The sequence below is a fragment of the Rhinoderma darwinii genome, chromosome 11, assembly GCF_050947455.1.
Source record: "Rhinoderma darwinii isolate aRhiDar2 chromosome 11, aRhiDar2.hap1, whole genome shotgun sequence".
Lineage (NCBI taxonomy): Eukaryota > Metazoa > Chordata > Amphibia > Anura > Rhinodermatidae > Rhinoderma > Rhinoderma darwinii.
Window position 1 is genome coordinate 94007883 of NC_134697.1, and position 19501 is coordinate 94027383.

At 49.5% G+C, this 19501-nt stretch overlaps 2 protein-coding genes across 2 annotated transcripts; both read left to right on the forward strand.

Annotated features, from left to right (window-relative positions):
* Positions 1 to 1232: 1232 nt before the first annotated feature.
* Positions 1233 to 1625, forward strand: LOC142663466 (histone H2A type 1-like). Its single transcript, XM_075842139.1, has one exon. It carries the CDS (start codon positions 1233 to 1235, stop codon positions 1623 to 1625), a length of 393 nt encoding a protein of 130 aa, XP_075698254.1.
* Positions 1626 to 9277: 7652 nt separating this feature from the next.
* On the forward strand, positions 9278 to 9688 carry LOC142663073 (histone H3). Its single transcript, XM_075841373.1, has one exon. It carries the CDS (start codon positions 9278 to 9280, stop codon positions 9686 to 9688), a length of 411 nt encoding a protein of 136 aa, XP_075697488.1.
* Positions 9689 to 19501: the final 9813 nt, after the last annotated feature.

The following is a 19501-nucleotide window of genomic DNA, read 5'->3' on the forward strand; positions in this document are numbered from 1 at the left end:
CCACTTGTATTACAATACCCGGCACAGAGGAGACACCAGAGTCTGCTCCACTTGTATTACAACACCCGGCACAGACGAGACACTAGAGTCTGCTCCGCCTGTATTACAACATCCGGCACAGACGAGACACCAGAGTCTGCTCCACTTGTATTACAATACCCGGCACAGAGGAGACACCAGAGTCTGCTCCACTTGTATTACAATACCCGGCACAGAGGAGACACCAGAGTCTGCTCCACTTGTATTACAATACCCGGCACAGAGGAGACACCAGAGTCTGCTCCACTTGTATTACAATACCCGGCACAGACGAGACACCAGAGTCTGCTCCACTTGTATTACAAAACCCAGCACAGACGAGACACCAGAGTCTGCTCCACTTATATTGCAATACCCGGCACAGAGGAGACACCAGAGTCTGCTCCGCCTGTATTACAATAACCACCCTTTATCCAGTCCTCGCCTGTGTGATTGCTTGTTCTCCATCATCGCCAAGCAGTTTCCCTGGCATCTGTTATAAATCTGACTACTACCCTCATCATTGTTATTTACAGATGTCCCATGCTTCCTTCCGTCTCCTAATGTACAATGTTCCGTTTCTTCTGGACAGTGTGATATTATGACGGGTCATCTGCCCGCAGGATCCATGTCCCGGCTTCCTCACACGCGGCATTGTCCCTCCCTGTCCGGCAGCCACATAATGTATGAAGCAGCATCTGCACCGACACGAGAACGGCCGCACATAGAACAGGGAGACTAGCGGGAGGCCAGACAATAGCACCTTGTACACGTAAATGGCGTAGCTTTCCTTCCTGCTCTTTCTCCGCTTCTTACCGTCCTTCTTCTGTGTCTTGGTCACGGCTTTCTTGGAGCCCTTCTTGGGCGCCGGGGCAGACTTGGCGGGCTCAGGCATGATCACACACTACGATCTGCTCACAACTGAGATAATGGAATGCTTTACCCTCCCACCGCTGCTGTATTTATACACGGGCTATGCAAATGAGCAACGCTGCCTGACCGATGTTCTACTGGAAGAGCAAGTCATGTGACCTATGGAGTCGTCATAAGCCACTCCCAGTGCAGCTAATTGGTGGTTTCCACGAGTCTGTTCTCTGTTGGTGGCTTTAAATCTCTCCAATCCCAGGAGCTGGTGAGCGGTGCAGTAGCTTATAAAAGGCAGCAGAAAGGGGGTGATTGTTAAGATACGAATAGGACATTTCCCTGCTTTAGCGATGTCTGGACGTGGTAAACAGGGAGGCAAAGTGCGGGCTAAAGCCAAGACTCGCTCATCCCGGGCAGGACTTCAGTTCCCTGTCGGTCGTGTGCACAGACTTCTCCGCAAGGGCAACTACGCTCAGAGGGTGGGTGCCGGCGCTCCGGTTTACATGGCCGCTGCGCTTGAATATTTGACCGCTGAGATCCTGGAACTGGCCGGAAATGCAGCCCGGGACAACAAGAAGACCCGAATCATCCCCCGTCACCTGCAGCTGGCCGTGCGCAATGACGAGGAGCTCAACAAGCTGCTGGGTGGTGTGACCATCGCTCAGGGAGGCGTCCTGCCCAACATCCAGGCCGTTCTGCTGCCCAAGAAGACCGAGAGCAGCAAAAGCGCCAAGAGCAAGTGAGCACCGCTTATCCCACATGAGACCACAAAGGCTCTTTTAAGAGCCGCCCACATGGTCCTTAGAACAGAGCTCTCACCGCTGATCTCCGATATGTAAACGTTCTGCGCCAGATAAGTGGCTCTGCTTGTACAGAGATCTACCCATATGAATTCATATACCGCGGGGATAAACATTGAAGAGGAAGCCGTACGGTGGGTGTAGAACTTCTGCGTTACTCATGACCTATACATTCACTACTGCCTCGTGCAGATGATGGCGCTGTCCTCATTGGTGCACTAACTATACTGTACAGAACACATTAATAGTACAACTACTCCAGTGATTCATGTTCATGATCTACAACCCGCCCCCGACTACATAATATCTTAAATTATATCTTCCAGTCTCAAGAGCTTTGTCACAGTTCGGTCCTCCTGGAGTATAACCACCATCATCCCAGGTGTTTAGAGGAAGATGCCATCCCCGCGTCATGTACGGATAAGAGCAGTTCCTAAACTACAAAAGTCCTACGAGGGGTCTGCGGCAATGCTTTATATATACAGGAGACGCTATTCGGGTAACAAACCATTCCTCTCAAGGACTCTCATTGCTTCTAATTCTGCCCTGGTGTACACCACCAACTAAATGTCAACAAATGAAAAAGGGAGGGGAAGAGAAGGGCAAGAAGCGCACGGATCAAAGGATCTCTCGAATTAAGAAAAATTATAGATCAATAAAACAACGAGCTTAGAGGTATATTCTACCTAACAGGGAAGGGGTGAACGGTCCCTGTGTAGAGAACACCCCATTTAATGAACAAATCCCATTCAGCATTGTGACTTATCGTAGATGAAGGGGAATAAAAGGGAAAGGTACATAAATCAAATATCAAAAGTGGGGGCATAAAGGGGACAAACTGGGCTGTAATGTTCGTCTCCCTCAAGTACCGCACTATTGGAGCTCTGATATTAGATTTTACTCCTGAATAGAGCTGCATCAATTTGTCCTTTTCATTCTCTGAATGCGTCTCAGTAAATGTTACTCTGCAGCAACTTCATGCGTTAGTGGGATGAGGTGAGTCCTAAGTATAGACAACGCACAGTGTTAGTACGAAGTAGAAATAGGTGCATTCTGTTTCCTGTCATTGTATTGCCAGCAGCGCGATTATACCAGCAGTCTGGCAAAGTGACATACAAGACAATGCAAGTCCATACTTATGTGGAACTTGGTGCTACAAATTGCTAGTTTGTTTTGAAAATCTCGTAACATTTGTAGCAATGAGAGCAGCTTGGAAAACACGGCCCCTCCAACATTGGGTTTTGCTCTTGTAAAATGCCGTATCGGCTGCATCAGTTTTGTTCTTTTTCAATCATTGAATGCGTCTCACTAAATGTTGCTCTGCAAGAAACTGCACGCGTTACTGTAATAAAGTGAGTCCTATATCGGGACAGCAGACAGATTCATTATTAGTACTAGAGGTTAACAGATTTATTGCCAGCAGCCTTATTAATCCCAGCCGTCCGGCAGAATGAGATACGGGCCGATACTTGTGTCAAAGTTGGTCCCAGTAACAGATTTATTGTTTGTTGTAAGAATCTGGTAACATTAGTAACAGTGACAGCAGCTAAGAAAACACTGGCCCTCTCTCCAAGGATTGCGGAAAGCACGTTGCCCAGCAGCAAGCTGGACGCCGAAGAAGCAACACCGCAAGTCAGCTGTTTGATCCACTGCTCGTGCGCTTATACAGCGCTATGAGCAACTGAGCGGATATTCAGCGGGGAGTTTCTGCCACTCCTGTACGTGCAGGCATCGGCACAAACGGCGTCCGGCAGCGAGGATGTGTTTTCCTGCCTGAATACCTTACTGCTATACTTGCTGGCGAGTGATCCTCTTTCCCTTCAGATTAACATTCCCTGGTCTAAGACCCAATTCAGTCAGCTGCTTCTAGGACGCTATTAGGGGACACACTGCAGTCCACATATCCGGCTCCTCACTGGAATACCGACGTGATACTGAAGCCCCTACCTCCGTGTATATAGAAGTAGAAGATCACTGCCTGTAATAAGAAGGAACAGGTACAAAATGCCTGTAATATAAAGGAACAGGGACATAATGCCTGTAAGATGAAGGAACAGGGACATAATGCCGGTAATATGAAGGAACAGGGACATGATGCCTGTAATAAGAAGGAACAGGTACAAAATGCCTGTAATATAAAGGAACAGGGACATAATGCCTGTAAGATGAAGGAACAGGGACATAATGCCTGTAAGATGAAGGAACAGGCACATAATGCATGTAAGATGAAGGAACAGGGACATAATGCCTGTAAGATGAAGGAACAGGGACGTAATGCCGGTAAGATGAGGGAGCAGGGACATAATGCCGGTAATATGAAGGAACAGGGACATAATGCCTGTAAGATGAGGGAACAGGGACATAATGCCTGTAATATGAAGGAACAGGGACGTAATGTCGGTAATATGAAGGAACAGGGACGTAATGCCTGTAATATAAAGGAACAGGGACGTAATGCCGATAATATGAAGGAACAGGGACGTAATGCCGGTAATATGAAGGAATAGGGACATAATGCCTGTAAGATGAGGGAACAGGGACATAATGCCGGTAAGATGAGGGAACAGGGACATAATGCTGGTAATATGAAGGGACACGGATATAATGCCTGTAATATGAAGGAACAGGGATATAATGCCGGTAAGATGAAAGAACAGGCACGTAATTTCGGTTCAGATGAGGGAACAGGGACATAATGCCGGTAAGATGAAGTAACAGGGACATAATGCCTGTAATATGAAGGAACAAGGACATAATACCGGTAATATGAAAGAACAATGACATAATGCCGGTAATATGAAGGAACAGGGACAAAATGCCTGTAATATGAAGGAACAGGGACATAATGTTGGTAATATGAGGGAACAGGGACTTAAAGCCGGTAATATGAAGGAACAGGGACATGTCCCTGTTTCCTCATCTTACAGGTATTATATCCCTGTTCCTTCATATTACCGGCTTTATGTCCCTGTTCCTTCATATTACAGGCATTTTGTCCCTGTTCCTTCATATTACCGGCATTATGTCCATTTTCCCTCCTACATATGGCATAATGCCTGTAATATGAGGGAAAAGGGACATAAAGCCTGTAATATGAAGGAATAGGGACGTAATGCCGGTAATATGAAGGAACAGGGACAAAATGCCTGTAATATGAAGGAACAGGGATATAATGCTGCTATTATGAAGGAATACGGACGTAACGCCAATAATATGAAGGAACAGGGACATAATGCTCGAAGATGAGGGAACAGGGACATATTACCGGCATTATGTCCCTGTGCCCTCCTACACTGGACATAATGCCAGTAATATGAGGGGACAGGGACATTATGCCGGTAATATGAGAGGACATTGACATAATGCCTGTAATATGAACAAAGAGGGACATGAAGCCTGTAATATGAAGGATCAGGGACGTAATGCCTGTTATATGAAGGAACAGGGAGGTAATGCCGGTAAGATGAGGGAACAGGGACATAATGCCGGTAATATGAAAGTACAAGGACATAATGTCGGTAAGATGAAGGAACAGGGACATAATGCCGGTAAGATGAGGGAACAGGGACAAAATGCCGGTAAGATGAGGGAACAGGGACGTAATGCCGATAATATAAAGGAGGCGGGACGTATTGTCGGTAATATGAAGAAACAGGGACGTAATACCGGTAATATGAAGGAACCCGGGACGTAATGCCAATATTATGAAGGAATAGAGATATAATGCCGGTAAGATGAAGGAACAGACACATAATGCCGGTTCAGATGAGGGAACAGGGACATAATGCCGGTAATATGAAGAAACAGGGACATAATGCCTGTCTCGAAGGAACAGGGATATAATGCTGCTAATATGAAGGACCAGGGACGTAACCAGTAATATGAAGTAACAGGGACATAATGCCTCGAAGAAGAGGGAACAGGGACATATTACCGGCATTATGTCCCTGTGCCCTCCTACACTGGACATAATGCCAGTAATATGAGGGGACAGGGACATAATGCCGGTAAGATGAGGGAGCAGGGACAAAATGCCGGTAAGATGAGGGAACAGGGACGTAATGCCGATAATATGAAGGAGGCTGGACGTAATGTCGGTAATATGAAGAAACAGGGACGTAATGCCGGTAATATGAAGGAATAGAGATATAATTCCGGTAAGATGAAGGAACAGGCACATAATGCCGGTTCAGATGAGGGAACAGGAACATAATGCCGGTAAGGTGAGGGAACAGGGACATAATGCCTGTAATATGAAGGAACAGGGACATAATACCGGTAATATGAAGGAACAGGGACATAATGCCTGTAATAAGAAGGAACAGGGACATAATACCGGTAACATGAAAGAACAAGGACATAATGCCGGTAATATGAAGGAACAGGGACAAAATGCCTGTAATATGAAGGAACAGGGACATAATGCCGGTAATATGAAGGAACAGGGACATAATGCCGGTAATATGAAGGAACAGGGAAATAATGCCGGTAATTAGAAGGAACAGGGAGATAATGGCAGTAAGATGAGGGAACAGGGACATAATGTCTGTAAAATGAGGAAGCAGGGACATAAAGCTGGTAATATGAAGGAACAGGGACATAATGCCTGTAAGATGAGGAAACAGGAACATATTACCGGCATTATGTCGCTGTACCCTCCTACAGGGGACATAATGCCAGTAATGAGGGAACAGGGACATTATGCCGGTACTATGAGTGAACAGGGACATAATGCCGGTATTATGAAGGTACAGGGACATAATGCCGGTATTATGAAGGAAGAGGGACATCATGCCTGTAAGATGAGGGAACAGGGACATAATGCCTGTAATATGAGGGAACAGGGGCATAAAGCCGGTAATTTGAAGGAACAGGGACATGAAGCCTGTAATATGAAGGATCAGGGACATAATGCCTGTAATATGAAGGAACAGGGACATAATGCCTGTAATATGAGGGAACAGGGGCATAATGCCTGGTAGATGAGGGAACAGGGACATAAAGACGGTAATATGAAGGAACAGGGGCATAAAGCCTGTAATGTGAAGGAACAGGGACATAAAGCCTGTAATATGAAGGAACAGGGACATAATGCCTGTAATATGAGGGAACAGGGGCATAATGCCTGGTAGATGAGGGAACAGGGACATAAAGCCGGTAATATGAAGGAAAAGGGACATAATGCCTCGAAGATGAGGGAACAGGGACATATTACCGGCATTGTGTCCCTGTACCCTCCTGCAGGGGACATAATGGCAGTAATATGAGGGGACAGGGACAATACTACGGTGTCTTGTCTTTTGCTGGCTTAATGTAGTACGAGAGGAACACACAGTGTCTGTTCCCTCCTCTGTGCTAGGTTATAGTTATACAGGTGGAGAAGTCTCTAGTGTCCTGTCTGTGTCCGGGTAATGTACTGCTGGAGGAGCAGGTTTTGGGGTCTGGCCTGTGTCAGGTTAGTTCAGTAAAGGAGGAGCAGACTTGTGCCTTTTATGTGCTGGGAAGTTGTAATACAGGTGGAGCAGACGCTGGTGTCTTGCCTGTGACGACTTATTGTAACATAGGTAGAGCAAACTCTGGTGTTTCCTCTGTGCTGGGTTATTGTAACACAGGTGGAGCAGTTTCTGGTGTCTCCTCTGTGCCAAGTTACAGTAAGACAGGCGGAAGACACTCCGACATCGCGTCTGTGCCGGGTTACCCTTCTGGGCTCTCTGCAGCTCCAGGTCGCCCCCGCATCGGACAATCAGCTTCCCGCACGTTAGACATTGTGGTAAAGAACCCTGTGATAGTGACAAGTGCCGGGAATAGAGGGAACGAGCTCCCGCAAACACATTTATCTTGTCCGATCACAGCGACGTGCAGATCGTCAGAACTATGGCAGAGATCCCGGGGCCTCCTCCCGGCTCCTTCCAGCATCTCTGCCAGTGAAGGCTAGAAATGAGTAGGGGGAATGTCAGGGAGGGGGAAGTCACGTAGAGAGCCCGCTCGCCCGGCCGCTTCTAGTCGGTAAAGGGCTCTTATCCCGGGCAGGGAAGCACAAGGGGAGAGCGGAGCTTCACTCCTGTCAGATGAGGAAAGGAATGACATGTGATCAGTGTCAGCCAATAGACGCTCAGGACAATCGCAGCCAATCACCGAGCAGCCGCTGTACATATAAAAGGCGCCCCCCCCCCCTCCCATCTCTGTTCTCAGAGTTTTTCCCTCGCAGAATAATTGTTTTAGTGGATTCCCGTGTTATACGATGGCAGAGACCGCACCAGCCGCCGCTGTTCCTCCCACCGAGCCGGCCGCCAAATCCAAGAAGCAGCCGAAAAAACCAGCAGGGGGCGCCAAGAAAACCAAGAAATCTTAACAAGAAGCAGCTGGAGACTAAGGACAAGGCGGTCAAGAAGAAGCCGGCGGCTGCTGCCAAATCCCTGAAGAAGACTCCGGCCAAGAGCCTGACAAAGGCCAAGAGGCCTGCCGCTGCCAAGAAGGTGGCGAAGAGCCCCAAGAAGCCAAAACCTGCCCCCAAGAAAATAACAAAGAGCCCAGCAAAGAAGGCGGCCAAGCCCAAAGCTGCCAAGAGTCCAGCTAAGAAAGCTGCCAAGAGTCCGGCTAAGAAAGCTGCCAAGAGTCCGGCTAAGAAAGCTGCCAAGAGTCCGGCTAAGAAGGCGTCTATGTCCAGGAAGACCGTGACGAAGAAATAACCGAGAGCCGCCCGCTACTTGTCCCACAAAGGCACTTTTCAGAGCCACCACCTTCTCCCCGGCAGAGCTGTATGATCACTGGCCGTTGTTTCCTCCGGTACAGACAGCAGCGCGATCCTGAGATAAAGGAGGCGCCATCATCGCGTGTGCACGGAGGAGCTTCATGTCCCTGTTACTCTATGACAAGTGTCATTTCTGGTCATCTGCGCTGGACGCCATAGCTGCTGTATCCGGACCTCCACAGTGTCCGTCCCGTCACTATGGTGTAACATCCAGGCAGAGTTTATCAGGTCACAGTCCACCAGGTGTAATGTGTGAATAAGGACCGGGGCAGCAATAGACTTGTAGCTTACAGCACAGGATCCACGTGAAGGAGGCCGATGGTTTACACTCTCTCCGGTGTAAATAGAGCACAATGTCCCCTGCTCCTCATTACACGTGGTGGATGGTGACCCTTATATGCTGCCTCTGGATGTGGGGCACAGTGTCCTGTGTAAGGATGGGGTGGGGGATTGTCCCTTTGTGTAATCTATAAAACCACTGCAGCGGCGGATGATGGGGAAGTAGTCTCTTATATAACGCTGTGTACGTGATCTGCGGACATGGAAATACAGTGAGCTGTTACTGATGATAACTAATTCGCAGAGAGCTGGAGAAATGATCTTATTAACGCCCCTGCTGTACAAGCTGCGTCTGGACATCATGTAAACCGGTGTCCGCATCTTCGGAACGGTGATTGGTCGCGAATATCACATTTGCTTTGTCGGTCGCATATTTTTATGAAGAAGCCAATAGAATGTAGGGGTGTGCCTTTCATGGACCAATGAGGACACGCTCAAGTGTATAAATACTCTGCTCTTTCCTCTCCTCGTATCAGTCTACTAGTGTGCACGTTGTTAAAGAGCTATGGCCAGAACAAAGCAGACTGCGCGTAAATCCACCGGCGGGAAAGCGCCCCGCAAGCAGCTGGCTACTAAAGCTGCACGGAAGAGCGCTCCCGCTACCGGCGGAGTGAAGAAGCCTCATCGTTACCGCCCGGGCACAGTCGCTCTCCGTGAAATCCGCCGCTACCAGAAGTCCACCGAGCTTCTTATCCGTAAGCTGCCTTTCCAGCGCCTGGTGCGAGAGATCGCTCAGGACTTCAAGACCGATCTGCGCTTCCAGAGTTCAGCAGTCATGGCTCTGCAGGAGGCCAGCGAGGCTTATCTAGTCGGACTGTTTGAGGATACCAACCTGTGCGCCATCCACGCCAAGAGGGTCACCATCATGCCCAAAGACATTCAACTGGCCCGCAGGATCCGTGGGGAGAGGGCTTAGGTCTGAACCCGGCACCGACTACAACACAAAGGCTCTTTTCAGAGCCACCAAATCCTCCCTCAAACGAGCTGAATCCTTTTCCTCCGTTAATTCTACCGCGACTCTCCCGCTGGCTTCTCGGTGCTCTGCTATTAATATGTGGAGGTGCCATGTTAACCCTTTCAGTGCTTAGTTAGCGCCATTTACACTATAACCAGTCCCCGTCTCTAGCACTCACGTTATCCGGCCCTTTCAGCAGTCCTGTCATGTGTTATGCCGGGTGTCTGCGCTGTATTCCTCACCTCCCTCTCCGGCTGTATCGCAGTGATAACCCGCCCCACTCCTCACTGATGACCGCACATCGCTCTTCCGATAATAACCTCCGCTGCTGCTGCGAGGAATGACGCCGTTATGTGCAGCTAATGATCCACCGCTGACCAGTGTGGGCGGAGACCTTGTTCCCTACTCCTTGTAAAGGCAAACCAGGCGCAGCGTGTAGGGTGGGGGCGCAGGTATCCTCCGCCAGGTGTGAACACAAGCGCAGGGGAATTCTACTCTTAGGCCTCATTTACACGAGCGTGTGCGTTTTGCGCGCGCAAAAAACGCTGCGTTTTGCGCGCGCAAAAGGCACTTGGCAGCTCCGTGTGTCATCCGTGTATGATGCGCGGCTGCGTGATTTTCGTGCAGCCGCCATCATAGAGATGAGACTAGTCGACGCCCGTCACTGTCCAAGGTGCTGAAAGAGCTAACTGATCGGCAGTAACTCTTTCAGCACCCTCGACAGTGAATGCCGATCACAATATACACCAACCTGTGAATAAAAAAAGACTTTCATACTTACCAAGAACTTCCTGCTTCCCCCAGTCCGGGCTCCCGGCCGTTGCCTTGGTGACGCGTCCCTCTCTTGTCATCCGGCCCCACCTCCCAGGATGACGCCGCAGTCCATGAGACCGCTGCAGCCTGTGATTGGCTGCAGCCTGTGCTTGGCCTGTGATTGGCTGCAGCTGTCACTTGGACTTAACTGTCATCCCGGGAGGTCGGACCGGAGTTATCGGTAAGTCAGAACGTCTTTTTTTTTTTACAGGTTCATGGATTTTCGGAGCGGAAGTCACTGTCCATGGTGCTGAACCAGTTTAACGCTTTCAGCACCGTGGACAGTGACTGTCTCCTGACGTCGCGTACCCGAACATTTTTTACCGGTTTCGGTCAAAACGAGTTTGGCCGAACCCGGTGAAGTTCGGTGCGCTCATCTCGAATTTGACACTCGGTTTGGATGTTTGTAAACAGAAAAGCACGTGGTGCTTTTCTGTTTACATTCAGGAGTTTGACAGCTCTTGCGCGAATCACGCAGTTCGCACGGAAGTGCTTCCATGCGGCATGCGTGGTTTTCACGCACCCATTGACTTCAATGGGTGCGTGAGTGCGCGAAAAACGCACGATTATAGAACATGTCGTGAGTTTTTTTCTGCGCACACGCACTGAGCGCAATTCACGCATCGTCTAAACTGCCCCATTGACTAATATAGGTGCGTACGACATGCGTGCAAAGCACGCGCGTCGCACGCGCGTATAATACGTTCGTGTAAATGAGGCCTTATTCTGTGAGGTCATGATCATCGGGTGTAGTCCTGGTCACCGTTGTAAATCAGAGATCTAAACGCATTAACACTGCCCGAGTCCTCTCCTCCCTATTCATTCTATAAAGCCGTTGTGGTGCTGGTGGCCGGAGGGGTGATCTGCGGGCACGCAAATACTGAACCTGACGGCAGATAACGAGCAGCCGCCATACTAATCCAAGACGTCACGCTTGTTCCTTGTTTCCCTTAACATTACTCTTTAGATTTGGGGCAGATAGAGATTACACAGCAGTCGCGCTATAAGCGGGAAAAGAGCGGCCGGTATTGTAAAATGAACGTAATTCAAAATCTGAGTTAAGCCAATCAACGGGAGGGGGAGGGATTGATAATGTAAATTAGCTGAGAGAAACGCCCCGGAAGTGACATGTTTAACAGTTCTCTCTCTGGTCCGCACAAGGTCTATATAAAGACGCGCCCCGCCGTTCTCGGTACAATATTTCTCTTTAGTTCCAGCTTACAGGATGTCTGGTCGTGGTAAAGGAGGAAAAGGTCTCGGAAAGGGCGGTGCTAAGCGGCATAGGAAGGTGCTCCGTGATAACATCCAGGGCATCACCAAGCCTGCAATCCGCCGTCTAGCTCGCAGGGGAGGCGTCAAACGCATCTCCGATCTCATCTATGAAGAGACTCGCGGCGTCCTGAAGGTTTTCCTGGAGAACGTCATCCGTGACGCCGTCACCTACACCGAGCACGCTAAGAGGAAGACCGTCACCGCTATGGACGTGGTGTACGCGCTCAAACGCCACGGCCGCACTCTCTACGGCTTCGGAGGTTAATTCCGCTCCTGCTCAGCTCCATCTTACACAACACAAAAAAGGCTCTTCTCAGAGCCGCCACATCCTCTATAGATCAGCTATGATGTCTGCTGGTGACCGCTCGTGTATCTGAGCAGGTGACCTTCTACTTCTATATACACGGGGGTAGGGGCTTCAGTATCACGTCGGTCTTCCAGTGAGGAGCCGGATATGTGGACCGCAGTGTGTCCCCTAATAGCGTCCTAGAAGCAGCTGACTGAATTGGGTCTTAGACCAGGGAATGTTAATCTGAAGGGAAAGAGTACCTTAGTGCTATACTTGCTGGCGAGTGATCCTCAGGCAGGAAAACACATCCTCGTAGCGGCGCCGTCGGACGCCGATTGTGCCGATGCCTGCACGTACAGGAGTGACAGAAACACCGCTGAATATCTGCTCAGTTGCTCATAGCGCTGTATAAGCACCCGAGCAGTGGATCAAACAGCTGACTTGCGGTGTTGCTTCTTCGGCGTCCAGCTTGCTGCTGGGCAACGTGCTTTCCGCAATCCTTGGAGAGAGGGCCAGTGTTTTCTTAGCTGCTGTCACTGCTACTAATGTTACCAGATTCTTACAACAAACAATAAATCTGTTACTGGGACCAACTTTGACACAAGTATCGGCTCGGCCCGTATCTCATTCTGCCGGACGGCTGGGATTAATAAGGCTGCTGGCAATAAATCTGTTAACCTCTAGTACTAATAATGAATCTGTCTGCTGTCCCTATTAGAGATTTCGGTCCGAACTTCACCAGGTTCGGCCGAACCCGTTTTGACCGAACCCGGCTACATTTTGGCGCCTGCCACATGTTACATCTAAAATGGAGGATTTCACAAGATCACCTGACATCAGGCTACCCCATAATGCCTTGCAAACGGCTCTCCCAGCCAATCGGGAGGCAGCATAGGGGCGGGCTCAAGCCTGCAATAAAAGTCTATGCACGGAGCTCAGCGGCCATTTTACAGACAGGAGCTGTAGGGAGAGCATCTCTGTGCAGTAAGGGAAAGCTTTAGGAATCTAAAAGGCAGGAATCCAGAAATCGAAGGGGCTCATCCACTACTCACTACTCAGCCAGTGTGTGAATACGCTTTTATAAGGGGCTCATCCACTACTCACTACTCAGCCAGCGTGTAAATACGCTTTTATAAGGGGCTCATCCACTACTCACTACTCAGCCAGTGTGTGAATACGCTTTTATAAGGGGCTCATCCACTACTCACTACTCAGCCAGTGTGTGAATACGCTTTTATAAGGGGCTCATCCCCGTTGCATCCAACTTGCAATACAGGCAGCCTTTGTAGTAGACGTAGTAGTAGTACTACAAGGCCCAGCATTCCCTGAGTGCACTGCGGCGTGGCTGATAGAAATTCTCATTCATTGCCAGTGTCAGTGTGTGAATACGCTTTTAGAAGGGGCTCTGAAATGTCTGGGAAAAAAAAGGTTGTGAAAGGACGGGGTAGAGGAAAAAACACCCATGCCGTCTCCTCTTCCAGTCCAAATGTTGGATCTGTTGGTGCCAGACCCAGTACCAGCATTTGTGGCACAAGACATGTGCCCAGGTCCACTAGTAGCAGCTGCCATGTGCCTGCTGGTAGTATCAGCAAGCCAGACTTGTCCATCTCCTCCGGTGGGCGGGTTACTTTAGACAATACAGCCATTGTGGACTGGTTGGCTGGCTCGCGGTCATCTCAGCAGGAAGACTCTGACGATCTGGCTTCAAGCCAGGTTTCGTTGGATTCCAGATCCTCTACAGTTCCTTGGCACGGTGACAGTAGTAATATAGGTATTTCTAGCGTTTCCATTCCATCATCTATGTCTTCGCTCCCCCTTCCTAGCGGGAAGCCATCTTTCCTGAGAGTCCTAAGAGACATCTCCTCAGGTGCGAAGGAAGATACTGAACAACATAGTGATGATGATGATGATTTGTTTTCCGCGAGTCAGCCAACGGAGTGTGTTGCGGCGGTGGTGGAGGTGGAAGCGGTGTCCGAGACGCATAGCTGCGGTAGTGGGGGTGTTGGTGGTGGTAGCCGTGGTGGCAGGCGCAGTAATGAGGGGGGGCAAGGAGCCCGCCATGATGTCACATCACATTCACAACACAGTGACAGAAGTGGCGGGGATGATGAGGAAGGCTATGATGATGATGTTGTTTTAGACAGGACGTGGGAACCAGGTGACGAGGTGATGACGGCGTCAGAGGAGGAGGGTAGTAGTGGCGGCACCGGCCGTGATAAACAGCCAAGCCGAGGTAGGGGCAGAAGTCAATCTGCAAAACGTTGCAGCGGTAGGGTCAGCTCAGGAGCCGGTGACGGCGACACTGATGCTGGTGTAGGCTCCCGAAAAAAGCCTGCCAGACAAGGGGCAAGCTCGGGTGGTGGTGGTGGAGGACGTGGTACTACCTCTTTACGGTACTCTGCCGCGTGGCAATTTTTCTGTACCTTCCCGGAGGACGAAAACATGGCACAGTGCCGTATCTGCAAGCAGAAAGTAAGGCGTGGGCAGGGCAGCAATGTAGGAACTACCGCTCTACGTAAACACATGGAGCGGCATCACAAGGCCATGTGGGACAATCGACATGCCCCACCATCATCATGTACATCTAATGAAGACCCCTCTGCCGCTGCTGCTGCTGCTCCGAGTCCCTGTCATCTAAGTAGTAGCCAGGCCTTATCCACCATGTCGTTGTCATCATCATCATCACTGTCATCTAGTGCTCCTCCTACGTCCCGTCAGTTATCCATTACGGAATCGTTGTCCAATAAGCAACAATATATACCCAGTCATTCACTTGTCGTGCGGCTTAATTCACACCTGGCTAAGTTGTTGGTGGTGCAGTCGCTGCCGTACCACCTGGTCGACTCCGCCGGCTTCAAGCAATTGATGGCGTGCGCTCAGCCTAGGTGGCGAATACCTAGCCGACATTACTTCTCCAAAACAGCTGTCCCTGCCTTGCACAAGCATGTGGAGGAAAAGGTGTGCCAGTCCTTGCAATTATCCGTGTGCAGCAGGGTACATGCCACCGTCGACACGTGGAGCAGCAACTATGGGCAGGGACAGTACATGTCTTTCACGTCCCACTGGGTCAATATTTTGCAGTCCGATGCACCACCGCAGCAATGCCAGGCATTACCACCTCCACGCTTGTATCTTTCTGGTTCAACTCCGGACACCAGGCGCCTGCCATCCTCCTCCTCCTACTCCTCCTCCTCCTTGCCTTCCTCCTTGGAGGTCTTCCCGTCCCCGACAGGACACAGCGTATCTTCCACTCCTCCTCCCTCCTCTTTTCATAGGTGCAAGGTGAAGCGCCACAACGCTGTCTTACACCTGCTGAGCCTGGGCGAGAAAAGCCACACAGGGCAGGAGCTGCTGCTGTGCATCAAGGAGGAAATCGCACGCTTGCTGTCTCCTCTGAAACTCACACTGGGCAATGTTGTCTCTGATAACGGGAAGAACGTTGTGGCTGCACTGCGTCTAGGTCACCTGACACACGCTCCTTGCATGGCACATGTGATCAATCTGGTCATAACACGCTTCTTAAAGTCATATGTTGGTTTGAAGGGTGTGCTGGCCATGTCCAGGAGGGTTTGCGTTCGCTTTAGACGTTCGTATGCATTTAAGCACGCCCTCCTGGACTTGCAGCGTCAAAACAATCTCCCAGAACACAGCCTGATTTGCGACGTTCCAACACGCTGGAATTCCACCCTGCACATGTTGGACCGTCTGTACGAACAGCGGAATGCCGTGAATGATTTCCTGATGCAGCAGACGGGCAGCGTTTGGAGCCAGTGTAATTTCGAGCTCAGGCACTGGCAGCTGGTTAGAGACGCATGTCGCGTTTTGAGGCCCTTTGAAGAGGCCACACGATTTGTGAGCCGTGACGCTAGCGGAATGAACAATGTTATGCCGCTGATATTCATTATGGAGCAAACGCTCACAGCGATGATTCAGCAAAGGATGGAGGAAGGATCACATCTGGCTATGGATGTTGAGGAGGAGGAGGAGGAGGAGGAGGAAACAGGACCTGAAGAGGAGCTGGATTTGGAGATGGAATCACAGGAAGGGATAGGGGACGAGGCAGCCGCACAACATGACAGTGATGGTGGCGATGACGAGTCTGACGACGACCTTGATGATGGACAACCATGGCAGTATGGGGCGGAGATGGAACCAACCGGGCCCTCTGAAACGCTGGCCAGGATGGCGAGCTGTATGCTTCGTTACTGTCGTATTGTTAGCATGAAGCAAAGAGATGAGTACTGGATAGCCACACTTTTAGACCCTCGGTATAAAGCCAGAATGGGGGAGTTTTTTGCGCCTTCCGAGAGGGAGGCAAAATTGGCTTATTATCGAGAGAATCTATGCAGCCAGCTTGTCACGGCTTTCAAACGGCAAACACCCGCTGCAAGCATGTCTGACCGGGGGGCCACTCTCCGCTCCCCACTGTCTCATCGTTCCACCGCCTCTGGCAGAGCTACCTCTGCAATAGGCGGCAGCAGCAGTAGCAGCAGCAGCAGCCAATTCAGTTTGGAAAATATGATGACAACATTTTTACATCCAATACCCCGACCTGACACACATCGTAGTCACCAAAGGGATGTTCACCATCACCAGGTGCAGCACCTAAACAACCAGGTTCACTCGTACCTGGACTGTGCCCTTTCTCCGTCAGAAATGCTGATCCCAGACCCCATGGACTTCTGAGTCAGCAGATTGGATCATTGGCAAGAACTGGCCCAGTTTGCCATGGGTGTACTGTCTTGTCCACCCTCCAGTGTAGCGTCAGAGAGGGTATTCAGCGCGGCAGGGGGCTTCGTCACCCCTAAGCGAGCAAGATTGTCTGCCAACAGCTTGGAAAATCTCACGTTTCTGAAAATGAATCAAGCGTGGATCGGTGAGGATTTTAAAACCCCTGTGCCTGATGCCACTGATTAGATCTGACATTGCCGCTGCCACTGCCGCTGCCGCCTGCTACTGCCGCCTGCTACTGCCGCCTGCTACTGCCGCCTGCTACTACGGGATTCTGTCCTGTCCACTCTTTTTTTAATGTGCCGCTGTTGGTGCTGCTACTACTTCTACCACCAATCCACCCCAGTGCCGTCTGCTACAAGCAGGCCTGCCCCACCACAGGGCTTTGTCCTGTGACTGTCGTCCAGTGTCTTTTAATGTGCTGCTACTACTCACCCTTGCCAATAAAAAGGGTCAATTTCTGGAGGGCTTGTCAAAAGCCATTGCTTGTTGCTTTTACATCCATGTATGGAAGAACCCCGGCAGGCATCTGCCAATAAAAAGGGTTAATTTGTGTAGCTTTTTTAACAATGCATTAAGCATACAACATGCACAAGTGCAGTGGTTTCTGTTAGTTATCAGCGTGTCCCATCCGTTTTCCTATAGCCATACATGTTGGCGTAACTTTGACACTAACTTTGCATTAAAGACAGCTCAAAAGTACTTGGATACCCTCATGGGTGACCTAAGAGTGTTATACAGGGATTCTAGGGCTTTTAAACAGTGTTATACACGATTTTTAGGGGCTTTCTTGTATTACAGGTTCGGTCCGAATCAAACTTTTTCACGAAATTCGGCGAACTTGCCGAACCGAACTTTTCATAAGTTCGCTCATCTCTATCCCTGTGCCCTCCTACACGGGACATAATGCCAGTAATATGAGGGGACAGGGACATAATGCCGATAATATGAAGGAACAGGGACAAAATGCCTGTAATATGAAGGAACAGGGACAAAATGCCTGTAATATGAGGGAACAGGGATATATTACCGGCATTATGTGCCTGTGCCCTCCTACACGGGACATAATGCCAGTAATATGAGGGGACAGGGACATAATTCAGATAATATGAAGGAACAGGGACAAAGTGCCTGTAATATGAAGGAACAGGGACATAATGCCGGTAATATGAAGGAACAGGGACATAATGCCGATAATATGAAGGAACAGGGAAATAATGCCGGCAATATGAAGGAACAGGGACATAATGCCGGTAATATGAAGGAACAGGGACATAATGCCGGTAATATGAAGGAACAGGGACATAATGCCGGTAAGATGAGGGAACAGGGAGGTAATGCCGGTAATATGGAGGAACAGGGAGGTAATGCCGGTAATATGAAGGAACAGGGACATAATGCCTGTAATATGAAGGAACAGGGACATAATGCCGATAATATGAAGGAACAGGGACAAAATGCCGGCAATATGAAGGAACAGGGACATAATCCCGGTAATATGAAGGAACAGGGACATAATGCCGGTAAGATGAGGGAACAGGGAGGTAATGCCGGTAATATGGAGGAACAGGGACATAATGCCGATAATATGAAGGAACAGGGACAAAATGCCGGCAATATGAAGGAACAGGGACATAATCCCGGTAATATGAAGGAACAGGGACATAATGCCTGTAATATGAAGGAACAGGGACATAATGCCGATAATATGAAGGAACAGGGACAAAATGCCGGCAATATGAAGGAACAGGGACATAATCCCGGTAATATGAAGGAACAGGGACATAATGCCGGTAATATGAAGGAACAGGGACATAATGCCGATAATATGAAGGAACAGGGACAAAATGCCGGCAATATGAAGGAACAGGGACATAATGCCGGCAATATGAAGGAACAGGGACATAATGCCTGTAATATGAGGGAACAGGGACATAATGCCGGTAATATGAAGGAACAGGCAGATAATGCCGGTTCAAATGAGGGTACAGGGACATAATGCCGGTAAGATGAGGGAACAGGGAGGTAATGCCGGTAATATGGAGGAACAGGGACATAATGCCTGTAATATGAAGGAACAGGGACATAATGCCGATAATATGAAGGAACAGGGACAAAATGCCTGTAATATGAAGGATCAGGGACATAATGCCGATAATATGAAGGAACAGGGACAAAATGCCGGCAATATGAAGGAACAGGGACATAATCCCGGTAATATGAAGGAGCAGGGACATAATGCCGGTAAGATGAGGGAACAGGGAGGTAATGCCGGTAATATGGAGGAACAGGGACATAATGCCGATAATATGAAGGAACAGGGACAAAATGCCGGCAATATGAAGGAACAGGGACATAATCCCGGTAATATGAAGGAACAGGGACATAATGCCTGTAATATGAAGGAACAGGGACATAATGCCGATAATATGAAGGAACAGGGACAAAATGCCGGCAATATGAAGGAACAGGGACATAATCCCGGTAATATGAAGGAACAGGGACATAATGCCGGTAATATGAAGGAACAGGGACATAATGCCGATAATATGAAGGAACAAGGACAAAATGCCGGCAATATGAAGGAACAGGGACATAATGCCGGCAATATGAAGGAACAGGGACATAATGCCTGTAATATGAGGGAACAGGGGCATAATGCCGGTAAT